Consider the following 25,179-nt stretch of genomic DNA (forward strand, 5'->3'; position numbering starts at 1 on the left):
ACAGGGTAGTCCTGAATTCTTTCCTACTTCAGCCAGTCTTGGCCAGCCGAGTTTCATGGTAGTGATGAGCACTGATGAGGTGACTCCCCCTTCTCCAAACTCTTCCTTTGCCACTGTCCCAAGAAAACCATAAAGGGGAAGTTTAAATGATGGATGTAATTTTCCTGACTTGGGCTGGGCGCAGTGGCTCACACCTGTAATTCCAGCACTTTGGGAGGCTGCGGTGCACAGATCACCTGAGATCAGGAGTTCCAGACCAGCCTGGCCAACATGGTGAAACGCTGCCTCTACTAAAAATGCAAAAAAAAAAATATATATATATATTAGCCAGGCATGGTGGCACACGCCAGTAATCCCAGCTACTTGGGAGGCTGAGGCAGGAGAATTACTTGAACCTGGGAGGCAGAGGTTGCAGTGAGCTGAGATCTTGCCACTGCACCCCAGCCTGGGTGACAGAGACTGTCTCAAAAATAATAATAATTTCTCTGTCTTATGTTTTTCTACTACACAGCTTATTATCTCTGGGCAGGAGCTTTCCCAGGGTCAGGAGGGGCAAAGGTCTAGTTGCGAGGGAGAGAGGAGAAAGCAAAAGGGAAATGCTAAATGACATGGCACAGCAAGCAAGGTCTAGGCAGCTGTGCCTTTGATAACAAGCTGCTTGAAGAGAAAGACCAGATTGGCTAAGTGAAAGCACTGTCCATCCTCCCCACCCCTTCCTTCCTGCTTCCTCCTCTTCCCATCTCCTCCAGCTTCTCCTTAAAGGGACTACAGAATGATGATTTCCTTGCCAGTAGGACCTTGACATAAAACCCAACCCACAACATCACAGTTGATTTTCAAGGGATGAGCTTCTCAGAAACCGGAATTTAATTACTTAATTTTGAGTTTCCAAACAATAAAATATATTATTAAATTGATTTGTTTTCCACATGTAGTGGAGATTTTCATGGTGTGCTACCTGTCGGTCAAACGGCTGATGAATGAGTATGTCGCAAAAACTCTAGGTGGGAATATGACACGTGAGGAATGGAACTTGTGCTTTAGCTCTTCCCAGCATCTTCTTTGGCTGCACAAGGGTTGGTAGTCTTTCATCTCCTAAGGACTGAAGGGCCATTTAGAATCACACCTGTTTTGAGTTTATAGTCACGCTTCTGAAGCTTTCTCTCTTACAGCCTTATCTGACCTCAATCAAGCTACCCCTGTTCATTTAAGTACTTTAGGTCTTGGCTATTGGTTTAGCTTAACATTTGATTGCCATAAATAAGAACTACAGAAAGCGTGACTTGTAAAATTGTAGACCCAGAAAAATTAGGGAACAATCTCATAATACTAATGAAACCTTTTTTTCCCATAAAATAAATACATAATTAGATATAGAAGATTTTTTTTTTTGGTTTAAGCTATCTTTTCCTATTTCTATCTTAAATAATTTACAACTCTCCTTTAATCCAGGCAATTATCAATTCTATAATAAAATAACAACAATGGGTACTGTGTATTAAACTCTAAACTAGCGTCCTTCATCTCATTTGAATTTTGAAATGACTCCATAATATATTGTTATACTCATGCTGTAGTTATAGATAAAGAAAGAGGGCTGACCTTTGACAATCACAATCAAAAAAACAAAACAAAAGAAGTGAAGGCTCAGCAAAGTAACTCACCCAGCAAGATGCAATTCGTATAGGGTAGAGTCCCCATCTCCCGATAATGCTTTGCCCCACACCTGAAAGTCTTGATCTGGTTCCCATTACCCCTCAGACTTTGGGTCCCCAGTAGAACCTTTGCACTTGCAGTTCTCCTTCCTAATGGGCTCAGGGAAACTCACATGACTGCCTGGAGGCTGTTTCTGCACCTGTAGATGGGAATGGGCAAGGCTCTCCCGCCTCACTTGTCTCACAGTGTTGTTGAAAGGCTCAGGTGTGATCATTACAGTGAAATAAGGAAAGGCAGGGAAGAATCTCCATCGTTCTCCAAATACGAAGAATGAAATGCAATTTTTTTTTTTTTTTTTTTTTTTTGAGACAAAGTCTCACTCTTGTCACCCAGGCTGGAGTGCAGTGGCACCATCTCGGCTCACTGCAACCTCTGCCTCCCAGGTTCAAGCGATTCTCCTGCCTCAACCTCCCGAGTAGCTGAGATTATAGGCACCTGCCACCATGCCCAGCTAATTTGTGTATTTTTAGTAGAGATGGAGTTTCACCATGTTGGCCAGGATGGTCTCGATTTCTTGACCTCGTGATCTGCCCACCTCGGTCTCTCAAAGTGCTGGGATTACAGGTGTGAGCCACGGCACCCGACCACAAATAAGTTTATACCCTTGTAGTCATGGCCTTTCTTTTATCTTTCTGGTAATGAATAAAAATGAAGCATATAAGTGACAGAGAAACCAGCTACTTGATCAATAGTGGCATTGTTTTAGAATTGTCTGTATTGGATTTTGCCAACCCACTAGAGAGTTACCAAAGAACATTACTGACATAACTATGATTGATTTTTTTTTAATTTTTGACTAAATATGTTACTTTGACTAAATTGGTTACTTCATTGCATAATGGTGATCATTTACACTTTTCAGATGGGTACAAATAATCTTTGTATTCTAGCTGGCCATGAAAGAGTAGCAAGCCTGTTATTTTTAAGAAAAAAGCTCGAGTAGTTACTGTATTTGTATCATTTTGGAAATCTCTCATTTTTCTAATCAGCAAAATGGGGATAATGTAAATAACAATAACCCTGACCTCACAGGATTCTTGGGATTAAATGAGATATGGTGCATACAACGTGCTTAGCATGGCGCCTGGAGTATGGTCAGAACTGAACAAACACAAGTTATAAATGAGGTCCCAAAATACAAGAAATTCACTTCCTCAGAAACCTTCCTTGAGCCTGGCTACATCTATAGCTACATTTTCTACATGTTAAATGCCTCCCTCAGAAGTGTCACTGTTGGAGTTGCCAGGGCACCAATTTATTACTTTGAAAATAGATAAATAAAAGAATCAAGACAAAAGAAAAAGGTGCTACCAAAGAAGACATTCTGTCTTACACTGGATCACACGAGATGTGGATATTTGGCCCGGAACTGCTCACATGGGTCAGCAAGCCTGAGAATGACCGTGGAGAGAAATGGCTGGGGCTGCAGGACTCAGCCAAGCCTGGCGCGCGTCTTCCAGGCACCGGAGCAGGACGTTGTCTGAAAACATGAAGAATGAAATGGAAGTAATGTAATACCTGGGGTCGGGGCTGGGGGAAGCTTTCTAAGTACAGGCAGGGTCTTGCTATGTTGCCCAGGGTGGTCTCGAACTCCTGGCCCCAAGCGATCCTCCCACCTCGGCTTCCCAAAGTGTGGGGATTGCGAGTGTGGGCCACTGTGCCTGGCCTAATTACTGATTTTAAGTATTAATCTTTCTAAAAGTCAAACTCCAGAACTGTGCATGTAGAACTATCCAATTTCTGTATATAACTATAGAAATATATATTAGACGGGCCGGGCGTGGTGGCTCATGCCTGTAATCCCAGCACTTTGGGAGGCCGAGGCGGGCAGATCACGAGGTCAAGAGATCGAGACCATCCTGGCTAACACACGGTGAAACCCCGTCTCTACTAAAAATACAAAAAATTAGCCAGGCGTGGTGGCGGGTGCCTGTAGTCCCAGCTACTCGGGAGGCTGAGGCAGGAGAATCGCTTGAACCCGGGAGGTGGAGCTTGCAGTGAGCCGAGATCGCGCCACTGCACTCCAGCCTGGGTGACAGAGTGAGACTCCATCTCAAAGAAAAAAAAAATATATATATATATATGTATATATATATATATGTGTATATATATATATGTGTATATATATATGTGTATATATATATATGTGTATATATATATGTGTATATATATGTGTATATATATGTGTATATATATGTGTATATATATGTATATATATATACACACACACACACATTAGATAAGCACATTGTTTATATAGGAATCAAAAATTACCTGTGAGTAATTTTTATTTATGTAATTTAATAATTACATAAAAATTATTTGCAGAGGTTACCTCTGGAAGCAGTATTAGAAGTGGAGGACTTTTTTCTTCTATGTTGAAAATATTTTAAGTAAATTTTTAAAAACGAATAGAAATTTAATCAGGAACAGGCTTTCTACCATTAAAAATCTTTATAGTCTTCTTTACAAAAGAAGAGAAATAATTGTACTTGTTCAGTCATTCAAGGCCACTGAAGTAATTGGCATAGCTTGAGCTCTGTAGTACTGTCACAATATGCAAACACAGTGTGGTAATTTTTATAGTAATTGAACGTGACTTATGTCTTAGAAAGTCATAAGTTAGGAATTTATTCTGTTCGTTCTTTTGAAGTGAAAAGTAAAGAAAGCAAAACATTTTTTGGCCGGGCGCATTGTCTCACGCCTGTAATCCCAGCACTTTGGGAAGCCGAGGCGGGTGGATCACCTGAGGTCAGGAGTTTGAGACCAGCCTGGCCAACATGGCAAAACCCCATCTCTACTAAAAATTCAAAAATTACCTGGCCATGGTGGTGGGTGCCTGTAATCCCAGCTACTCGGGAGGCTGAAGCAGGAGAATCACTTGAGGCCAGGAGGCAGAGGTTGCAGTGAGAAGAGATTGTGCTACTACACTTCAGCCTGGGCGATAGAGCGAGACTCTGTCTCAAAAAAAAAAACAATGACTTTGACCTGAATGTCCCAAGGGTCTGCTTTGTGTAGTCTGCCCCTCTACAAGCAGGGACCAGGCCTTGGTCACCTGGTGTCCTTGTAGTAAGCTCGTAGCAGGGACTGGGTCCTGGTCACCTGGGTGTCCTTGTAGTAAGCTCTTAGCAGGGACTGGGTCCTGGTCACCTGGGTGTCCTTGTAGTAAGCTCTTAGCAAAGGTTGCTGAGTCGAATGAACTTCACCGTTTCGGTCCTTTCGTACAGTAACAGGCACTCAAGAGAGTCCACGCTGTAGAGTTGATCAGCCACCACGAGAGAGAAGTATACTCTAAGAGCACACACCATCAACCCCAGAGCATCCCTGCCGACCAGGAATGTAGTTACAGCAGTGCAGGTTCCCAGCTACCCCAAAGAAATCCCAGGAGATTCCATCTCTACTAAGTCAAGCAAATAGAAATTGCAACTGTAGCAGCACAATCTATTTTCATTATATAGTGTGTGTGTCTCTCTCCCCTCATCTCTCTCTCTCTCTCTCTCTCTCTCTCTCTCTCTCTCTCTCTCTCTCTCTCTCCTTTCCCCTCGGTCACTTGACATTGATACTGGGCCATTTATCCTCGTGCATCATCTTAGAGTTACATTTGTATAATTATCAACATGGCCATTTGATATAAACAATTCTGTCCCTCACATCCAAAGAAAAGGGAAGAGACAGAAAGAAAAGGCCTAATTTCTGAGCAATTTTTGTTGTTTGTTTCCTATTTTCTAATTGTCCTCCATCTTTACTCATCTTTTTTTTTAAATATTAATTATTTTTTTGAGACAGGGTCTGGCTCTGTTGCTCAGGCTGGAGTACAGTGGCGCACATGGCTTACTGTAGCCTCGACCTCCTGGGCTCAAGAGATCCTCCCACCTCAGGCCCCTAAGTAACTGGGACCACAATTGTGCACCACCACACCTGGCTAATTTTTGTTTGTTTTTTGTAGAGATGGGGCTTTGCCATATTGCCCAGGCTGGTCTTGAACTCCTGGGCTCAATCCATCCTCCCACCTGAGCCTCTCAAAGTGTCAGGATTACAGGCGTGAACCACCATGCCTGACCAAAAATACTTTCTGAGGATCTAATATTGCCAGGCACTGTGTTAACAATTCAGAAAATACTCATGCTTAATAAATAAAGACTTGAATTTTTTTAGTTACTTCATTGAAAAGAAAATCTTTGTATTTAAATTATATCGTCAGCCAGGCGCAATTGCTCACCCCTATAATCCCAGCACTTTGGGAGGCCGAGGCAGACGAATCATTTGAGTCAGGAGTTCAAGACTAGCCTGGCCACCGTGGTGAAACGTCATCTCTACCAAAAATACAAAAATTAGCCAGGCATGGTGGCGGGCGCCTGTAATCCCAGCTATTTGGGAGGCTGAGACAGGAGAATTGCTTGAACCCACGAGGCGGAGGCTGCAGTGAGCTGAGATCACGCCGCTGCAGTCCAGCCTGGGCGACAGAGCCAGAGGCCATCTCAAAAATAAATAAATAAATAATAAAATTGTGATGTAGTTAACCAGTATAATCTTTTCAGTTATTTTTAAATTTTTGAAACAACACGCTGTATATCAACCATCCATCAGAGAAGGAAAGAAGTATGTAGAAGGACTGTCTTCTGCTTCAGATCATGAACTGTAGGAACAAAATAGATATGTGTAAAAATGCTGCTCTTTTTCTGAACCAAAATAAAATTAGATTTTTGTTGTTGTCGTTGTTATTGGAAAAGGTAGTAGATTTCAGGCGAAATCAGAAAATAAATTATTTCAGAAACACAACAAAACTAAGTACAACGATATTTTAGTTAAGAAAATTATGGTTAGAAATTGTGATTCTATCACTTTATGAAACAGAATCTTTAATAATTTTTCAGCTTATACCAAGGATATTCTTTTATTTCTTAATGACTAGTTTTAAATATATGACTATTCTCTCTGTACAGATTTTTAATTAATGCTCATAAAGGCTATTGATAGAACTCATTCTTTCTCCAAAATGGAGTTAACCCGAAATGGGTAGAGATTCAGAAGCTTCATTGTAGTTAAAATTAGGGTCATGAAGGGCAAAAGCCCACGTATTTCAGCCTTTGTAGAAGAATCCATTAATGCAGCATTACAAGTAAGTATAATTTAGTGGCTTCTTAGTTATTTTAAGCAAGAGGCCTCCTTAAAGGGCACACAGATAAAGTCAACATAGATCTCCACTGACCCCAGGCGTGTGGCCAGAGGTCAACTCCCAACGGCTGTCTGGGCTCCTTTTTCCCTGCAGTGCTGTATGTCTGGGGGGTGACAATCCTTTGGTAACAGTTTTTTTACTGGGAGAAAATTTGTGGGAATGCATAAGGTCTTGCTAACATAATTCCACATTATGCTTGCTCAACAGGAGAAGTTTTAGTTTAAATGTAGACTTATTGGAGATGGCTGTATATCCACAGGTCAGGGAGTCTCGCGTCTGCAGATTCTTTGTGGTTTCTCATCTGTCGTCGCTTATCCCAAATAAGTAGCTGCACTTCTTGGAAGAGATGATTGCGTCACTCGAAGGGGTCATGGGAGTCTACTGATTGAACTCATTTTTCTCCCATCTGAAAGAAAGAAAAGTTGAAAACAAGAGGAAAGACATTTCACACTTTCTGGCATTTAATATTTCGGCTAGTTTTTGTTTGTTTGTTTCTTTTTTGAGACAGATTCTCGCTCTATTGCCCAGGCTGGTGTGCATTGGTGCACTCTCGGCTCACTGCAACCTCTGCCTCCCGAGTTCAAACGATTCTCCTTCCTCGGCCTCCCAAGTAGCTAAAACGACGGGTGCTCATTACCACACCCAGCTAATTTTTTTTTTTTTTTTTTTTTTTTGTATTTGTAGAAGAGACAGAGTTTCACCATGTTGGCCAGGCTGACTTCAAGTGATCCGCCCGCCTCAGCCTCCCAAAATGCTGGGATTACAGGCGTGAGCCACTGCGCCCAGCCTGGCCAGGTTTAGATCCTGGTTTTGTGACAGAATCAGAATGACTAGAAGATTCATGTTCCGATCCACTGCAGCTAACAAATACAGCTCCAGGAACCGCACTAATCCTGCACCGCCTTTCATCAGCAGATAGTTAAAGGCGGAGAATTGGGTTTTCTTGTTTGTAAAGATAGTGCGTGTAAACAAGCATGCAGTAGATTATGTTATCTGCAGTAGAGTCTTCCATTGGTAGCTTTGGTCAGACGAGTTGATATACACTGCCTTCAGGGTTCTTCTTGGTTTGTCACCGTGAGTAGAGATTTCAATTTACACTGCCTCATCCGTACTGAATTCTGCCCTTGCTGCGAATCATGTCACAGTCTCAGAAGCAGCAGCAGCCATAGAGTCCAGTGACATCCTTACCAGTAAGATGCCTTTGACCTAGAGAGTTCATTTCAGGGGTGGGGCAGCATCACTGTGGCTAAATGTGAGTATTCATTTCTTTTTCTTAAACTATAAAATGCTTGTTCCTTTCCAAATCCATAGCTAGGCACAGATTATAGAGGCATCTTAAAAAGCCTCCTATAGCTGGGTGCAGTGGCTTACGCCTGTAATCCCAGCACTTTGGGAGGCTGAGGCGGGTGGATCACTTGAGGTCAGGAGTTTGAGACCAGCCTGGGCAACATGGTCAAACCCTGTCTCTACCAAAAATACAAAAAATTAGCCGGGCATGGTGGCAGGTGCCTATAATCCCAGCTACTTGGGAGGCCGAGGCAGGAGAATCGCTTGAACCCGGGAGGTGGAGATTGCAGTGAGCCGAGATCGTGCCACTGCACTCCAGCCTGGGTGAGAGTGAGACTCTGTCTCAAAAAAAAAACCTCCTATAAATACCATAAGATGCCCGCAAATGCCATCTCCAAATGCAGTTAGGCAGGAAAATTACCTGGTATGAGTTGTAACCTAGGCAACTGGAAAAAAATATGTGTCCACCAGTTACCCTTGTGTTTGATGTTTCAAGTAGTAGAACAGTATAAGTGTGGTTTTCTTTCTGGGGTCTCCCCCATTGTATGCACTCACCGTAGTAACCAGAGGAAAATGTTACCTTCCTGCTGGGAACCTTAACTTCCGAGGCTGTGATACCCATCTTCATACCTAAAGTTTTAACATATAGCAAGTCCCCACCTACAAGCAGGTCTTATGTCAAAAGTGTAGTTGCAGTTTATTGTTTGGAACCCAGAATGGATTTTCCCATAGGCGTGTTATGAATGGCAGCTGTATTCCAGGCAGCCGTGGAGGCCTTTTTAGCCCATTTATATACCTGAAGTGCAGTCATGTGCAATTAGCAAGACAAGAGCCAGCCATCATCCATCACAATGTTTTATGTGTTCCCCCAGCCTCCCCACTCCCACTCTCAGCCGGCCCAGCCAGGCAGGGAAGGGGGTGTTAATGAGGCCTGCAGGTGCACAGATTTACTCCCCACCTGCTGCATCTGCAGGGGTTAAACCGGCTTTTCCCTCCCCTTCGCTCTCACCATTCCTCCTCTCCCTCTCCCCACCCCCAGTCTCCCTTTCCCTGTGCTGAAGGGGCTGGGCAGTGAAGTGAGGAAGGGTGGCTGGAGCTGTTGGGGGCTGAGGCCACATTGTGCAGTTCACATCAGAACCCCCTGGGGACTTGCTCCAGTTGCAGATTCAAATGCAGCAGGTCTGGGGTGGGCTCTGAAATTCCAAATATCTAACAGGCTCCCAGGTAATGCCCATGCACAGGCCCACAGGCCCCATTTGAGTAACAGGAGTCTCTAAACACCATGCAGGGAGGAGAGGCTGGTGAAGAGGGAAACCTCGAGTCACGACTGAAAGGCAGTGGAGGGTGAGAGCTGAGTTCTATTCTCTAGGCCTTAGGGAGGTCCCTTTTACACTGAGAACTTTTTGCCACATGGGAAGAAGCAGGCAAACCCTGGATGCCATCAGGTGCTGGCACATCGCAGCCTCATCTCATGCAAGGTGTTCTTGGCCAGGGCCTGTGGAGGTTCTACATGATATGGCATTAACCCTCGGGAGAGCAGGCACAGTAGAACCCGAGTGTCTCCTCCAAGTGACTGGGTGCAGCATTGCTCCATGTGACTGGGTGCAGCATCGCCCCATGCGACTGGGTGCAGCATCGCCCCATGCGACTGGGTGCAGCATCGCTCCATGCGACTGGGTGCAGCATCGTTCCATGCGACTGGGTGCAGCATCGTTCTATGTGATTGGGTGCAGCATTGTTCTATGCGATTGGGTGCAGCATCGCCCCATGCGACTGGGTGCAGCGTCGTTCCATGTGACTGGGTGCAGCGTCGTTCCATGCGACTGGGTGCAGCATTGCCCCATGTGACTGGGTGCAGCATCGTTCCATGTGACTGGGTGCAGCGTCGTTCCATGCGACTGGGTGCAGCGTCGTTCCATGCGACTGGGTGCAGCGTCGTTCCATGCGACTGGGTGCAGCGTCGCCCCATGCGACTGGATGCAGCATCGTTCCATGCAACTGGGTGCAGCATCGTTCCATGCGACTGGGTGCAGCATCGTTCTATGCGACTGGGTGCAGCATCGTTCTATGTGACTGGGTGCAGCATCGTTCTATGTGACTGGGTGCAGCATTGCCCCATGTGACTGGGTGCAGCATCGTTCCATGCGACTGGGTGCAGCATTGCCCCATGTGACTGGGTGCAGCATCGTTCCATGCGACTGGGTGCAGCATTGCCCCATGTGACTGGGTGCAGCATCGTTCCATGCGACTGGGTGCAGCATTGCTCCATGTGACTGGGTGCATATTGCTCCATGGGCATGGTTTGTATGAAACACTCACTATTAAAGCACAGTAGGAAATGCTGAAATGGAAAAGGAACGGGTCATCCGGGAGCCCCAGGATCTAGACCCTGGAGCAGTGTTTCAGGGCCTGAGGATCCGTCAAGGGGGCCAGCATCAGAAGCCCCAGCACACAGAGGGGCTTCTGATGCAGGAGGAGAGTGTGCGGTTTGAAGATCTTTCATCCCAACACAGCAAAGCGGTGAAGAACCAGTTTTCATCCTGTCTCCACCACTAACTAGCCATGTGTCCTTGAGCTCATACCCTCATGCCTAAGTGTCCTCTGTCCTCATCTGTAAAGTAAGGCTAAAATGAGTACCTACCTCATTAGGGTGCTGGGAAGCTCAATGAGATTATTTCTGTAAAACCCTTAGACTGTCCATTAAGTGTCACAAAAGCAGTAGTAGGGGTGGCTGTGGCGGTATGGTAGTGGTGAAATTAGTAATTTGAGATTATAGGCCTAAAGTCAAATTTCTGGTTTTGCAACTTATTACTAGTGTGACCTGGGCAAGTGACTTAGCCTCTCCAAACCTCAGTTTCTTCCCTTGTAAAATGGAAATAATAAAAGTTCCTACCTGCTATATTATTGAGAGGATAAAATGAGGAAAGCACGTAGCACAGTGCCCATCACAAAGCAAGCTCTCAGTAGATATCAGTTACTGTTATTGAGGGAGACCGGGGTGACGACTGGCATCTGAACAGGAGTTTTCCAGCTGTGCTCCAGGAGCTATAGGTTTTACAAAAATGTGTCTTGGGGGTGAGAAGGAGGCCATTATTCACCCTGCCCACACCTGCTGCCCCCTTCAACCTGATGGGCTTGTCTTTGTTGGGGTTCAGCATGAAGATTTTATTGAGAAGAAAAGGTTTGGAAGATCACTGTTTTGTAGTTCGGGTGTGTTATGGGGCCACAGGGAAGGTAAATGGTCTCAATTTTCAGGAAGTTGACATTTGCCTTTTCTACTTCATTTCCTTAAACAAAAATTGAAATATCAGATGACAAATTTAAAGAGATATATCCCATATAAAACCTAAAGTTCTATGAGGCTGTATTGAACGATAGAGTTAATTTGCATCATCAGATGTTGTGGCCGCTTTGTAGCATTTGCTAATCTGTAACGCTTGGTTTTCTCCCCCAGATGAGCACCATGCCAGGACTGCCCACCCGGCCCTGCTTTTATGACATAGATCTTGATACCGAAACAGAACAAGTTAAAGGCTTGTTCTAAGTGGGCAAGGCTCTCACAGGACCCGATGCAGGTAGGCTGATGTGCTTCAACTTTTTCTCTCTTTGTTTTTTTTCCAGTTCATATCCTTTTTTTGTCATTTTTTTTTTTCTGATACCACAGAAGTGATCTGATAAATCCTTTCCTTCCTTTGTTACTCAAATTCCTACCAAATGATTTTCCGTGACTGGAGTTCACTCCTGGGTGTGGCTGTGAGTTACATGCTCAGATGCTCAGTACGCAACCCTTAGTGTCCTGTGCTCGAGTCCAGTGAAAGCCAAATTATGTCATCCCTGAATATAGATGTGTTTAGAGCATCTCTGACCATAACAGAACTCTGTAAACTCATTGTTCTTTTCCAGGATTAAAACCAGCATCTGTTATAATTTTAAAAGAGTAACTTCCTACCTTCCTGCCACATATCTCTTGGTACAGAGTTAGAATCATGTGAAAGAGGAATCTTGGTGTATCCGTTTCCTGGGGCTGCCATGACAAAGTATCACAAACTGGGTGGCTTAAAACAGTGGAAAGTTTGAAACAGTTCTGGAGGCTAGAAGTCCAAAGTCAAGGTGTCAGCCAGGCCATACGCCACCTTGAGACTCTGGGTGGAATCCTTGCTGGCCTCTTCCTAGCATCCGGTGGTGGCTGTCACTCCCTGGCGTTGCCACCTTGCAGCTGCGTCACTCCCGTCTCAGCCTCTGTGGTCCCACCACATTCTCCCTGTGTCTGTGTCTTCACATGATGTTCACCTCTTATAAGGACCCCAGTCCTATTGGATTAGGGCCCACCCTAAGAACCTCCTTTTAACTTGATTACTCTGCGAAGACCCTCCTTCCAAATAAGATCACTCTCAGCCAAGCGTGGTGGCTCACGCCTGTAATCCCAGCACTTTGGGAGGCCGAGGTGGGTGGATCACGAAGTCAGGAGTTCAAGACCAGCCTGGCCAAGATGGTGAAACCCCGTCTCTACTAAAAATACAAAAATTAGCTGGGCGTGTTGGTGGGCACCTGTAATCCCAGCTACTCGGAAGGCTGAGGCAGAGAATTGCTTGAACCCGGGAGGCAGAGGTTGCAGTGAGCTGAGATTGCGCCACTGCACTCCAGCCTGGGCGACAGAGCAAGACTCTCCTTCTAAAAAAAAAAAAATCACTCTCACAGGTGCTCAGGGTTAGGACTTAAGCATATCTTTTAGGGGACACAGTTCAACCCAGAACACTCAACTGTGGCACAACAGGTGTGTTCGGCTCTCATGTCCCTGGACAGACACATAGCAATGGGACAGACCATTTAACTAGAGGGCCCCATGGGTTCCAGGAAGGGCAGGGCAGCAGAAAGTAGGCCACTTGACGACTTCAGGTTTGCACAGTCTCAGGTTGGGCTTTGACTCTGAGCTGTCTTAGGCAGCCCAGACCTGGGGACTCTCGGTCTTATTCATGTCCACCCCACAGCACTGCAGCCATACCTGCTGGCTTCTATCCTGACTCCCCATCGTGAAGAAAAATGACCACATTCCTAAACCTCCTCCCTGGGAGACAACTCCTAATCAAAAGCTTGAAAGGCTCAGGGCTGCTTCTCCTACCCCAGGGATCAAACATGTCCTCACCATATTCTAAAGACACATTCTTTCCCCGCAAGCACCCCGCCTCCTTCTCCCCACTGACTCCTGTTCCTGAGCCCAGAACCTCTCCCTCTTGCCAGCATATTCTCGGCCTTTGCAGATGAGCTTCCGTGGCCTAAAGACCCTCTTCTTCAACCATCTCTGAGTTACGGCTCCAAGCTAGGCACCCAGGATTCTCATTTCATTTGTTTCACTACCAGGAGTCCACTTGAGGACTTGTTGTTGTTGTTGTTGTTGTTGTTGTTTGAGAAAGAGTCTCACGCTATCACCTAGGCTGGAGTTCAGTGGCGTGATCTCTGCTCACTGCAACCTCCGCCTCCCGCGTTCGAGCAATTCTCTTGCCTCACCCTCCCAAGTAGCTGGGATTACAGGTGTGTGCCACCACGCCCCGCTGATTTTTGTATTTTATTTATTTATTTATTTATTTGCGACAGAGTCTTACTCTGTTGCCAAGGCTGGAGTGCAACGGCACTGTGTGGGCTCACTACAACCTCTGTCTCCTGGGTCCAAGCAATTCTTCTGCCCCAGCCTCCCAAGCAGTTGGGATTACAGGCGTCCACCACCACGCCCAGCTAGTTTTTATATTTTTAGTAGAGACAGGGTTTCACCATGTTGGCCAGGCTGGTCTCGAACTCCTGACCTCAGGTGATCCACCCGCCTCAGCCTCCCAAAGTGCTGGGATTACAGGCGGGAGCCACCACGCCCAGCCTAATTTTTGTATTTTAATAGAGATGGGGTTTTACCATGTTGGCCAGGCTGGTCTCAAACTCCTGACCTCAAGTGAGCCACCTCGTCTGGCCAAGTTTTTTTGTTGAGCCTTTGTTGCTAAAACACTAAAGACCTAGGCTGTGGTGAGAAAGATAAGGGAACCATAAATGAAATTACTTTAAAACAAGGTGTGAAATCGTTTGTTTTGAGTTGTGGATGTTGTTTGGGGGGTGTTTGTATGTGTTTTTTGCTGAGGAGCGGGAGCTGTGTTAAGTTTGAGCCATAACTGCATCTTTTATCTTTGTTATTTCAGAAAAAATTTTTAAAACTCTAGAAAATGAAGTAAGGGAGACTAGTTTAACAAAGAAACCCATAAACTCAAGTGTTGATAAAATGTTGTTTCATCTTTTGGTGTGAGCTTGTGTGTTGCCAATGTCTTCCATTCCCCAGTAAGGCTGTGGGGAAATAATTGCTATTTCCCCAATTGCTAGTTGGCCTAGCAATTCTCTTTTTATGTCAGGAACCCATTATGTTACATTTCTGCCATTTGTCATTTTTCTCCAGAATAAGTGTGTTTGATTCTCCCATCTCTCTTGGATAGTATTTTTCCCAGCTTTTGATGAGTTTTCACATGCTCTCCAAGTAGGTCATATAAGTCCAATTATACCTTAATCACTGTAGTTAGGACTCAGGTAATGCTAAGGGATACATCCTTAGCATTATTAATGCATACCCTTAAATCCTTTATTACCTACTCCCTAACAAGAATTCCTCCAGATCTTATATACGGGGCCTGCAGGGCAGGACGCAGGCCTATGGTAATTACCTCCAATGTTTCGGGCATTGTGCTAAGCACTTTGCATGGGTGGTCACAGCACCTCTGGAGCCAAGTGTTGTCCCATAAGGGCCACAGGGCTTCAAGAGGACGGAGCCTACCCCTTGGTCACTGAGGGGTGGCCCTGGTCTGCAAGGCTACAGAACTGCCTTGCCACCCTGTGGCACTGCCTCTCATTTCATAGCTGGCACATGTCATTTTGCCACCCCCATCACATGTCATGCTGGCATCAACCCAGGGAGGTGGGTAGTATTTTTGTTGAAGAGCTGCAAGAACTCTGCCCAGAGAAGTCGACAACCTGCTCAAGTTGTGCAGCTAATAACTACAAAAGCCAAGACTCAACGCAGATCTGTTGACTCTCAGTATTACCCCAACCTTTGTGCCCCAAACCAAAGGATGCCCTTTTCATTTCAGTCACGGGTAAAATGAACTTTGGCCCATTCCGAGAGATGATACCAGCTATTTGAACAGACAGGTACTTGAGGATAATGAGGTCATTTTTTCTAATAAGTAAAGATAATTGTTTGGGTATTAAAAGCTATGATTTTGTCATAATTCTTTTTAGTCCGAGTATAATAGAGCCAGCTCTTTCCTAATTCTCTAATGGAATGGCATTTCCACCCCCTCCCCACCCCCCAATCCAAGGCCTCTTTCTTCTTTGTGAATTGCTAAATACAGTTCTGGGCTAGTGGGCAGTGGTTCAAAACCCATCGTTTGACCCTGCTTGAACAATCAAAAACAGATCCAGTGTCCTAAGATAAAACCACTATACAAAGCAAACATTGCCTCTCAGTGGCTCCTCGGTAATGACCCAGCAAGTATTGTCTGTTTCCCGTGCCTCTCACTATAGCCATCAGGGACCACTTCTACTAATAATCAGAGGTCTGTGGCTATTCAAAATGCATAAAATAAAAATGTTAAAGCTTAGGCAACAGGCAGCTTGGACAAACGTGGGCATCCAAAAGGAAATGTCTGGCTTGCTGACGTTGCTCCTTCAGGGATCACGCCGTAGATGGTGTGCATACCCAGGTGCTGAGCAGCACACTCATTATTCCCCCAGGAAAGATTTGAAGGCGCGTTCCACTCAGGAAGAAGATTGTGCTTGGTTGATGACAACTTTCTGTCCTTCCCTTCCTCACCTTTCTAGCCTGTCTCACCTCCTAGGAAACCGTGTGAAACCAAAGGTGAACATTATATGCCAAAAAAGCATCAGAATTGGAGCTCTCCTTGCTCCCTCTTCCCAAGACTTCTCTGTAGTGCCTTCACTGTGGTTAGAATAAGGGCATGACTCAATTCTTTTGGATGTCACTAAATAGAACTAACTAAAATAGGTTTTTTGTCCCAGTGAAATTGATCCGGCTGTTGAGTCTTTTGTTTAAAGATTATTGGAACGAAGGATTTGATATTTTTCCCCCCATTCTTTTTTCTCACTCGGAAACTTTATCATATTTCTGAGCTTTGGCAAGATTCATTCAAATGAACACACAATAAAGTCTGGCAAATTTCCTGAAGAATTCAGGGACTCCCTTACTTCTTTATTCTACTGTGCAAAGTTATGTTGAGTACGGAATCAGATTCACTCCAGTCCTGCTACAAATGTTTGTTATTTACAAAAGAATTGCTTTTTCTTGAATTACATACAGAGAAATAAGTTCAGGAAAGAAATTAGTTTCTTTCCTAAACTGGCTTTAGGGCATCTAGAGACAAATGGTTAAAGAAAATGTGGAATGTATAGAGAGTAGAATACTATTTAGCCATTAAAAAAGAATGAAATAATGTCATTTACAGCAGCATGGATGGAAGTGGAAGTTATTATGTGAAATAAGCTGGGCACGGAAAGACTAATGCTGCATGTTCTCACTCTCATGTGGAAGCTAAAAAGCTTACCCTCATAGACAGAATAAATGGTAGATACCAGAGGCTGGGAAGGATGGGTGGCTGGGCGGAGGGTATGAAGAAAGGTTGGTTATGGGTACAAACATACAGTTAGACGAAGAAATAAGCTCTAATGTTTGATAGCAAACTAGGATGACTATACTCAGCAACAATATTTTGTATACTTCAAAGTAACAGGAAGAGAGTGGGGTGTACTTGAAATGATACCAACATACAGTAGTAATGATAAATACTCAAGATAATGGACACCCCAGGTACCCTGACTTGATCACTACACATTCCAGGCACATAATAAACACTCATATATACCCCATAAGAATATAAAATATTAGGCCAGGTGCGGTGGCTCATGCTTCTAATCTCAGCAGTTTGGGAGTCCAAGTGGGTGGATCACTTGAGCCCAGGAATTCGAGACCAGCCTGGGAAACATGGCAAAGCCCTGTCCCTACTAAAAATAGAAAAATTAGCCAGGCGTCGTGGCGCGCACCTGTAATCTCAGCTACTCAGGAGGCTGAGGCAGGAAAATCGCTTGAACCCAGGAGGTGGAGGCTGCAGTGAGCTGAGATCATGCCACTGCACTCTAGCCTGGGTGACAGAGCAAGACTCGGTCTCAAAAATATATATAATGTATCAATACAAGGGAAAAATGGGCAGAAATTTTCAATGATATTTAATAACCATAAATTAATCTTGAGTTGGGTTGCTGCCTGCCAGCCCTTCTGTGAACATGATTTCTTCAGTCCCAAGTCACAAACCACAGGGTTACAAAGTACCCTGGGAGGGCGCCTGAGCTCTGTGGTTTTAGTCTTGAAACTTTATCTTTTCACAAAGCAATTCAAAAATTGCTCATCACCATTGTGTTCCGAGAGAAGGGGCGCCAAGGCATCACCCTGAGCCATCCGAGGAGTGCTGCGTGCCTTCTTCCTTTCTGCTTCCAAGTAGGATGGAAGCTCCAGCTTTACACTTAAATAATCCTCATCGACATCTAAAAGATAGTGATAATTAAATCTCTCCTATGTTGCTAAATTAAATCTCTCCTATCTAACTAAAATGGAATGTTTTAAAGCTTAGGTAACAATTCTGAAATTCTTAATTCCCCCCAAAAGAAACTTTTTCTGAGCACATTTTGATTTCTTTTTTTTTTTTCTTTTTTATTGATCATTCTTGGGTGTTTCTTGCAGAGGGGGATTTGGCAGGGTCACAGGACAATAGTGGAGGGAAGGTCAGCAGATAAACAAGTGAACAAAGTTCTCTGGTTTTCCTAGGCAGAGGACCCTGCGGCCTTCCGCAGTGTTTGTGTCCCTGGGTACTTGAGATTAAGGAGTGGTGATGACTCTTAACGAACATGCTGCCTTCAAGCATCTGTTTAACAAAGCACATCTTGCACCGCCCTTAATCCATTCAACCCTGAGTGGATACAGCACATGTTTCAGAGAGCACAGGGTTGGGGGTAAGGTCACAGATCAACAGGATCCCAAGGCAGAAGAATTTTTCTTAGTACAGAACAAAATGAAAAGTCTCCCATGTCTACCTCTTTCTACACAGACACAGCAACCATCCGATTTCTCAATCTTTTCCCCACCTTTCCCCGCTTTCTATTCCACAAAACCGCCATTGTCTTCATGGCCCGTTCTCAATGAGCTGTTGAGTACACCTCCCAGATGGGGTGGTGGCCGGGCAGAGGAGCTCCTCACTTCCCAGTAGGGGCGGCCGGGCAGAAGCGCCCCTCACCTCCCGGACGGGGCGGCTGGCCAGGCGGGGGGCTGACCCCCCCCACCTCCCTCCCGGACGGGGTGGCTGGCCGGGCGGGGGGCTGACCCCCCACCTCCCTCCCGGACAGGGTGGCTGGCCGGGCAGAGGGGCTCCTCACTTCCCAGTAGGGGCGGCCGGGCAGAGGCGCCCCTCACTTCCCCGACGGGGCGGCTGGCCCGGCGGGGGGCTGACCCCCCCACCTCCCTCCCGGAGGGGGCGGCTGGCCGGGCAGAGGGGCTCCTCACTTCCCGGTAGGGGCGGCCGGGCAGAGGCGCCCCTCACCTCCCGGACAGGGCGGCTGGCCGGGCGGGGGGCTGATCCCCCCACCTCCCTCCCGGACGGGGCAGCTGGCCGGGCGGGGGGCTGACCCCCCCACCTCCCTCCCGGACGGGGCGGCTGGCCGGGCGGGGGGCTGACCCCCCACCTCCCTCCCGGACGGGGCGGCTGGCCGGGCGGGGGGCTGACCCCCCCACCTCCCTCCCGGACGGGGCGGCTGGCCGGGCGGGGGGCTGACCCCCCCACCTCCCTCCCGGACGGGGCGGCTGGCCGGGCAGAGGGGCTCCTCACTTCCCAGAAGGGGCGGCCGGGCAGAGGCGCCCCTCACCTCCCGGATGGGGCGGCTGGCCAGGCGGGGGGCTAACCCCCCCACCTCCCTCCCGGACGGGGCGGCTGGCCGGGCCGGGGGCTGACCCCCCCACCTCCCTCCCAGACAGAGCGGCTGGCCGGGCAGAGGGGCTCCTCACTTCCCAGTAGGGGCGGCCGGGCAGAGGCGCCCCCCCCACCTCCTGGACAGGGCGGCTGGCCGGGCAGGGGGCTGATCCCCCCACCTCCCTCCCGGACGGGGCGGCTGGCCAGGCGGGGGGCTGATCCCCCCACCTCCCTCCCGGACGGGGCGGCTGGCCGGGCGGGGGGCTGACCCCCCCACCTCCCTCCCGGATGGGGCGGCTGGCCGGGAGGGGGGCTGACCCCCCCGCCTCCCTCCCGGACGGGGCGGCTGGCCGGGCAGAGGGGCTCCTCACTTCCCAGTAGGGGCGGCCGGGCAGAGGCACCCCTCGCCTCCCGGACGGGGCGGCTGGCCGGGCAGAGGGGCTCCTCACTTCCCGGTAGGGGCGGCCGGGCAGAGGTGCCCCTCACCTCCCGGACGGGGCGGCTGGCTGGGTGGGGGGGCTGACCCCCCCACCTCCCTCCCAGACGAGGAGGGAGGACGCTCCTCACTTCTCAGACAGGGCGGCCGGGCAGAGACACTCCTCACATCCTGGACGGGGCGGCAGGGCAGAGGTGCTCCCCACATCTCAGACAATGGGTGGCCGGGCAGAGACGCTCCTCACTTCCCAGATGTGATGGCGGCCGGGAAGAGGCGCTCCTCACTTCCTAGATGGGATGGCGGCCGGGCAGAGACGCTCCTCACTTTCCAGACTGGGCAGCCAGGCAGAGGGGCTCCTCACATCCCAGACGATGGGCAGTCAGGCGGAGACGCTCCTCACTTCCCAGACGGGGTGGCTGCCAGGCAGAGGCTGCAATCTCGGCACTTAGGGAGGCCAAGGCAGGCGGCTGGGAGGTGGTTGTAGCGAGCCGAGATCACGCCACTGCACTCCAGCCTGGGCGCCATTGAGCACTGAGTTAACGAGACTCCGTCTGCAATCCCAGCACCTCGGGAGGCCGAGGCTGGCGGATCACTCGCGGTTAGGAGCTGGAGACCAGCCCAGCCGACACATCGAAACCCCGTCTCCACCAAAAAAATACGAAAACCAGTCAGGCGTGGCGGCGCACGCCTGCAATCGCAGGCACTCGGCAGGCTGAGGCAGGAGAATCGGGCAGGGAGGTTGCAGTGAGCTGAGATGGCAGCAGTACCGTCCAGCTTCGGCTCGGCATCAGAGGGAGACCGTGGAAAGAGGGGAGAGGGGAGAGGGGAGAGGGGAGAGGGGAGAGGGGGGAGGGGAGAGGGGAGAGGGGAGAGGGGAGAGGGAGCTCTATCTACCACACAGTCCTTCTCACACATTTTGATTTCTTATTCCCATGCCAAAATAGAATGTTTTGTATATGGTATCTTCCAAATATTCTCCCACTGAGTTAACTTCTGAAATTGCTTCTTCCAACGCATAAGCAATAAACAACAGATTCGTTTTTACGTTCTCACCTTAGCTATTGCATCTCTGATTGTTTTCATCTATAATGAGACTTTCTATACTTTGGCCAGTCCTTCTGTTTTTCTTAAAATGTGGGACCACAGGCCAGGCACGGTAGCTCACATCTGTAATCCCAGCAATTTGGGAGGCCGAGGCAGGTGGATCACCTGAGGTCAGGAGTTCAAGACCAGCCTGGCCAACATGGTGAAACCCCATCTCTACTAAAAATACAAAAATTAGTCGGGCATGGTGGCGGGTACCTGTAATCCCAGCTACTTGGGAGGCTGAACCCTGAGAATTGCTTGAACCCAGGAGGCAAAGGTTGCAGTGAGCTGATATCGCATCGCTGCACTCCAGCGTGGGCAACAGAGCAAGACTCCATCTCAAAAAAAAAAAAAAAAAAGTGGGACCACATACTCTAAGCACCTTTAGACACAAAACCACAGGATACAAATGTAATGTGGCTAATCAGCTGGTCTTCCACCACCCACCTCTGGAGCATGGAAGGCCTTGTCCAGCCTTGCCTTGCCAAGCCAAGGGTCATCTCTAGTCCACTGAGCCCACTCTCTACCCTAGCACCCCTTCTGTCCCAAGGGTCATTGACCCTCAGGTCAAGGGATACCAGAGCCACTACAGTGAGGCTGGCCATGTCTCTGAAATATTTTCTTTTTTTTTTCCCTTCTCTCTTCCTCGGCGCTGCCTATGGAGGTGGCAGCCATCTCCTCCTCGGCATCTTGGCCGCCCTCAGACCCCTTGTGAAGCCCAAGATCATCAAAAAGAGAACCAAGAAGTTCATCTGGCACCAGTCAGACCGTTATGTCAAAATTAAGCGTAACTGGTGGAAACCCAGAGGCATTGACAACAGGGTTCATAGAAGATTCAGGGTCCAGATCTTGATGCCCAACACTGGTTATGGGAGCAACAAAAAAACAAAGCACATACTGCCCAGTGGCTTCCAGAAGTTCCTGGTCCACAACGTCAAGGAGCTGGAAGTGCTGCTGATGTGCAACAATCGTACTGTGCCGGGATCACTCACAATGTTTCCTCCAAGAACCGCAAAGCCATCGTGGAAAGAGCTGCCCAACTGGCCGTCAGAGTCACCAACCCCAATGCCAGGCTGTGCAGCAAAGAAAATGAGTAGACAGCTCGTGTGCACGTTTTCTGTTTAAATAAATGTAAAAACAGCCATCTGGCATCTTCCTTTAAAAAAAAAGAAAAGAAAGAAATATTTTCTTTCTTTTCTTTTTTTTTTTTTTTTGAGATGCAGTCTCGCTCTGTCACCCAGGCTGAAGTGCAGTGGCGCGATCTCGGCTCACTGCAAGCTCTGCCTCCCGCGTTCATGCCATTCTCCTGCCTCAGCCTCCAGAGTAGCTGGTACTACAGGCACCTGCCACAACGCCCAGCTAATTTTTTTGTATTTTTTTAATAGACACGGGGTTTCACCGTGTTAGCCAGGATGGTCTTGATCTCCTGACCTCGTGATCCGCCCGTGAGCCACCGCGCCCAGCCTGAAATATTTTCTTTTTGTTCGTCTTTGTTGTGCTTATAATACTCCTGTTTTCTGTTTATTCCCCTGACTTGAATCAGATGTTAGGGGAGTATTTGAAGCTCCTCGTTCCCTCTCTTCATCAATATCTTCTGTCTAGAAACTAACCAAGCACCCTATCTGGCTCCAGACCTCTCAGTGATCTGTGGGAGGCCAACTCGCAGGATTTCAGCAGAGTTTGCACTTTCTTGGCCTAAAAGATAAGTCCTTCCATGTGTAAGTTCAGATGAAAGGCAACATATTGCATTTACATTTTAGAGAGGTGAACACATTATTTTCTGGGACTTAAGTGTTGTTTTGTTTCTTTTTTTTTTTTTAATGTAGTTTGATTTATTTCTCTTTCTAAGAGATTACAGGATTCAAGAATGGCAACGAATCTTAATAGCCTTTGGGAGAAAGCAGCAAAGCTTTAATACTAAGTTCCAGGACCATGAACTTCCATGTTGTCCTAAATGCATTTTTCAAACATTGCTTTCTGTGCCTACTGTATAAAACCCAAAAATCCAAGGTGACAGTATTCCTTATCTAAAATCCTAAACAAGGCTGGGCGTGGTGGTTCATACCTGTAATCCCAGCACTTTGGGAGGACGAGGCAGGCAGATCACTTGAGCCCCGAGTTCAAGACCAGCCTGGCCAATGTGGTGAAACCTCGTCTTTACTAAAAATACAAAAATTAGCCGGGCATGGTGGTGCACACTTGTAATCCCAGCTACTTGGGAGGCTGTGGCGGGAGGATTGCTTGAACCCGGGAGACGGAGGTTGCGGTGAGCCGAGATCTCGCCACTACACTCCAGCCTGGGCGACAAAGTGAGACTCTGTCTCAAAAAATAAAAAAAATTTTTTAAAAATCCTAAATATTCTCATTCCACAGGATCCTGCAAACTGTAGATCCCAAACTTGGAAGTTCTGGGAATTCTGCCAGTATCCCCAAGTAAATCTCTTGGGAAGTTTAGAATGCTGCATGGCGTAGCTGTGCCTGCTCTTATAGAGTGGTGCAGACTCTGCTTCTCCACGTCTGCTAAGTAAAATATTCCAAACACAGATCAGCCTTATCTAGCGAATAGAACCATCACTCTGCTCTTGAATTTTCTTTTGGCCTCAAACTCTAGAGCTATAACATGTTAACGGTTTAACACCAGAGGAGAAAGCTATTCTTAAACTACTCAAACATGGTTTTTTTTTCTATTTTTCAGACTCCTGAAACAGACTACTCTTTGCCTTTTTGCTGCAGTTGGAGAAGAAACTGAATTTGAAAAATGTCTGTTATGCAATGCTGGAGACATGGTGAAATAGGCCAAAGATTTCTTCTTCGCTCAAGATGAATTCTGTTCACAGTGGAGTATGGTGTTCGGCAAAAGGACCTCCACCAAGACTGAAAGAAACTAATTTATTTCTGTTTCTGTGGAGTTTACATTATTTCTACTGCTTACACTTTAGAATGTTTATTTTATGGGGACTAAGGGATTAAAAGAGTGTGAACTAAAAGGTAACATTTTCCACTCTCAAGTTTTCTACTTTGTCTTTGAACTGAAAATAAACATGGATCTAGAAAACCAACCAGCAAGTTTTCAGTGCCAGATAAAACTCTGCGCTCTAGAGGTAACTCCTCATGGGAGGCAGCTAGGAGTGTTACCTGACACCAATTTCCTAGAAAACTGTGACAAGCAAAGCAATAACACACGTCGAGAAATATCTGATCAAGCGGGAAATCTTCTGACTGTCGGGGATCTCTAGTAAGATCTCTTGGAATGAAGTGCACTGTGTATCCAAAACTATTTTCCAGCGCCAGTGAAGTTGCTATCTCTTACCTAAAACAAATGGGTTTATGCTAGTTTCCACCAAGGAATGAGTCTCAACGGCCATTAAACTTTCTAAGGCCCACAGGGCTAGGAAAAGTCGCTCTTAAAGGTCAGGTGTTTGGAAAATGTTTTCCCTTTTGCCCAACCCTTAATTAGTAGTAGAGAATGTTCTGTGGCCTATTCCCCTCGCTGGGAGTTCCTGACCCTTCTTTGTTTTCCAGTTTTTCCTACAATAATATAAAATTACGTAAAAGTTAAAACAAAACCAAGGATTCAGGAAGAAACAAGCAGTGATTGTCCTCTAGGCAGCGTAGGGAAAATAGTCACCATAAATATCTTAGATGTCCCCCAGGCACATCCTGCAGGATCTTTTCTTCATCCTCTTGTCCTACACCCTCCAGTGACCCTGCTCAGCCATTGCTCAGCCCATAATGCACCTTTATGCACAATTTGTCCCAAAACACTGTTTAGTAACTCAAAAGCCTCCCACTCAAAAGCTGTCCGTCCCAAGAATAATTTCACTTGGCAATTCTGAAGTGTCCTTCCCCATCCCTGCCCTTTATTTGGGAGTACGCCTCTCCAAATATACAGTTAACTGATGTTTTACTGTTTATTTGGAGAGCTGTACTCCCAAATAAAGGGCATACCCTCTCCCTTTACAGTAAATTTGTAAACCCTTATAATCTTCCAATAGATTTATACATTGAAAACCCTATATATTCCACTCAGAAAGCTGTCTTTTTTTTTTTTTTTTTTAAGATAGGGGCTCACTCTGTTGCCCAGGTGGAGTGCAGTGGTACAATCATGGCCCACTACAGCCTCGACCTCCCAGGCTCAGGTGAAGCCCCCACCCACCTCAGCCTCCTGAGAAGCTGGGACTATAGGCACGCACCACCCCACCCAGCTAATTTTTGTATTTTGGTAGGGACAGGGTTTCACCATGTTACCCAGGCTGGTCTCAAAGTCCGGGACTCAAGCGATCCGCCCGCCTCAGCCTCCCAAAGTACTGCGATTAGAGGCATGAGCCACCGTGCCTGGCCGTGAATTGATTTTTAAGCAGTTGCCTTCTGCTACTCATGTTTTTATTCTTTTCCTCTGCATTGAAAGGTTAAGTTTCTATTTTTGAAAACATTTTTTAAATAAATATTTTAGGAGTCTCCATTCAAAAAGCTTTAGCCTA

General features: G+C 47.0%; 1 protein-coding gene and 1 pseudogene across 7 annotated transcripts in view; both read left to right on the forward strand.

Annotated features, from left to right (window-relative positions):
• The window catches only part of MTHFD1L (methylenetetrahydrofolate dehydrogenase (NADP+ dependent) 1 like), a 241,744-nt gene extending 217,987 nt beyond the window's left edge, over window positions 1-23,757 (forward strand). For 5 of the 7 annotated variants that reach the window (XM_034963089.3, XM_034963087.3, XM_063605032.1 and 2 more), the window contains exons 27-28: window positions 11,634-11,754; window positions 23,394-23,757. In XM_034963089.3, the coding sequence (XP_034818980.1) occupies window positions 11,634-11,723 (90 nt within the window). In that variant the 3' untranslated portion in view covers window positions 11,724-11,754; window positions 23,394-23,757. Of the gene's footprint in view, window positions 1-11,633; window positions 11,755-21,362; window positions 21,830-23,393 lie in introns of all 7 variants that reach the window. The other 2 variants (XR_010112318.1, XR_010112319.1) reach the window with 1 other exon arrangement.
• LOC100971352 (large ribosomal subunit protein eL32-like) lies at window positions 21,302-23,757 on the forward strand (annotated as a pseudogene).
• Window positions 23,758-25,179: the final 1,422 nt, after the last annotated feature.

Source organism: Pan paniscus, chromosome 5, assembly GCF_029289425.2.
Source record: "Pan paniscus chromosome 5, NHGRI_mPanPan1-v2.0_pri, whole genome shotgun sequence".
Classification (NCBI taxonomy): Eukaryota; Metazoa; Chordata; class Mammalia; order Primates; family Hominidae; genus Pan; species Pan paniscus.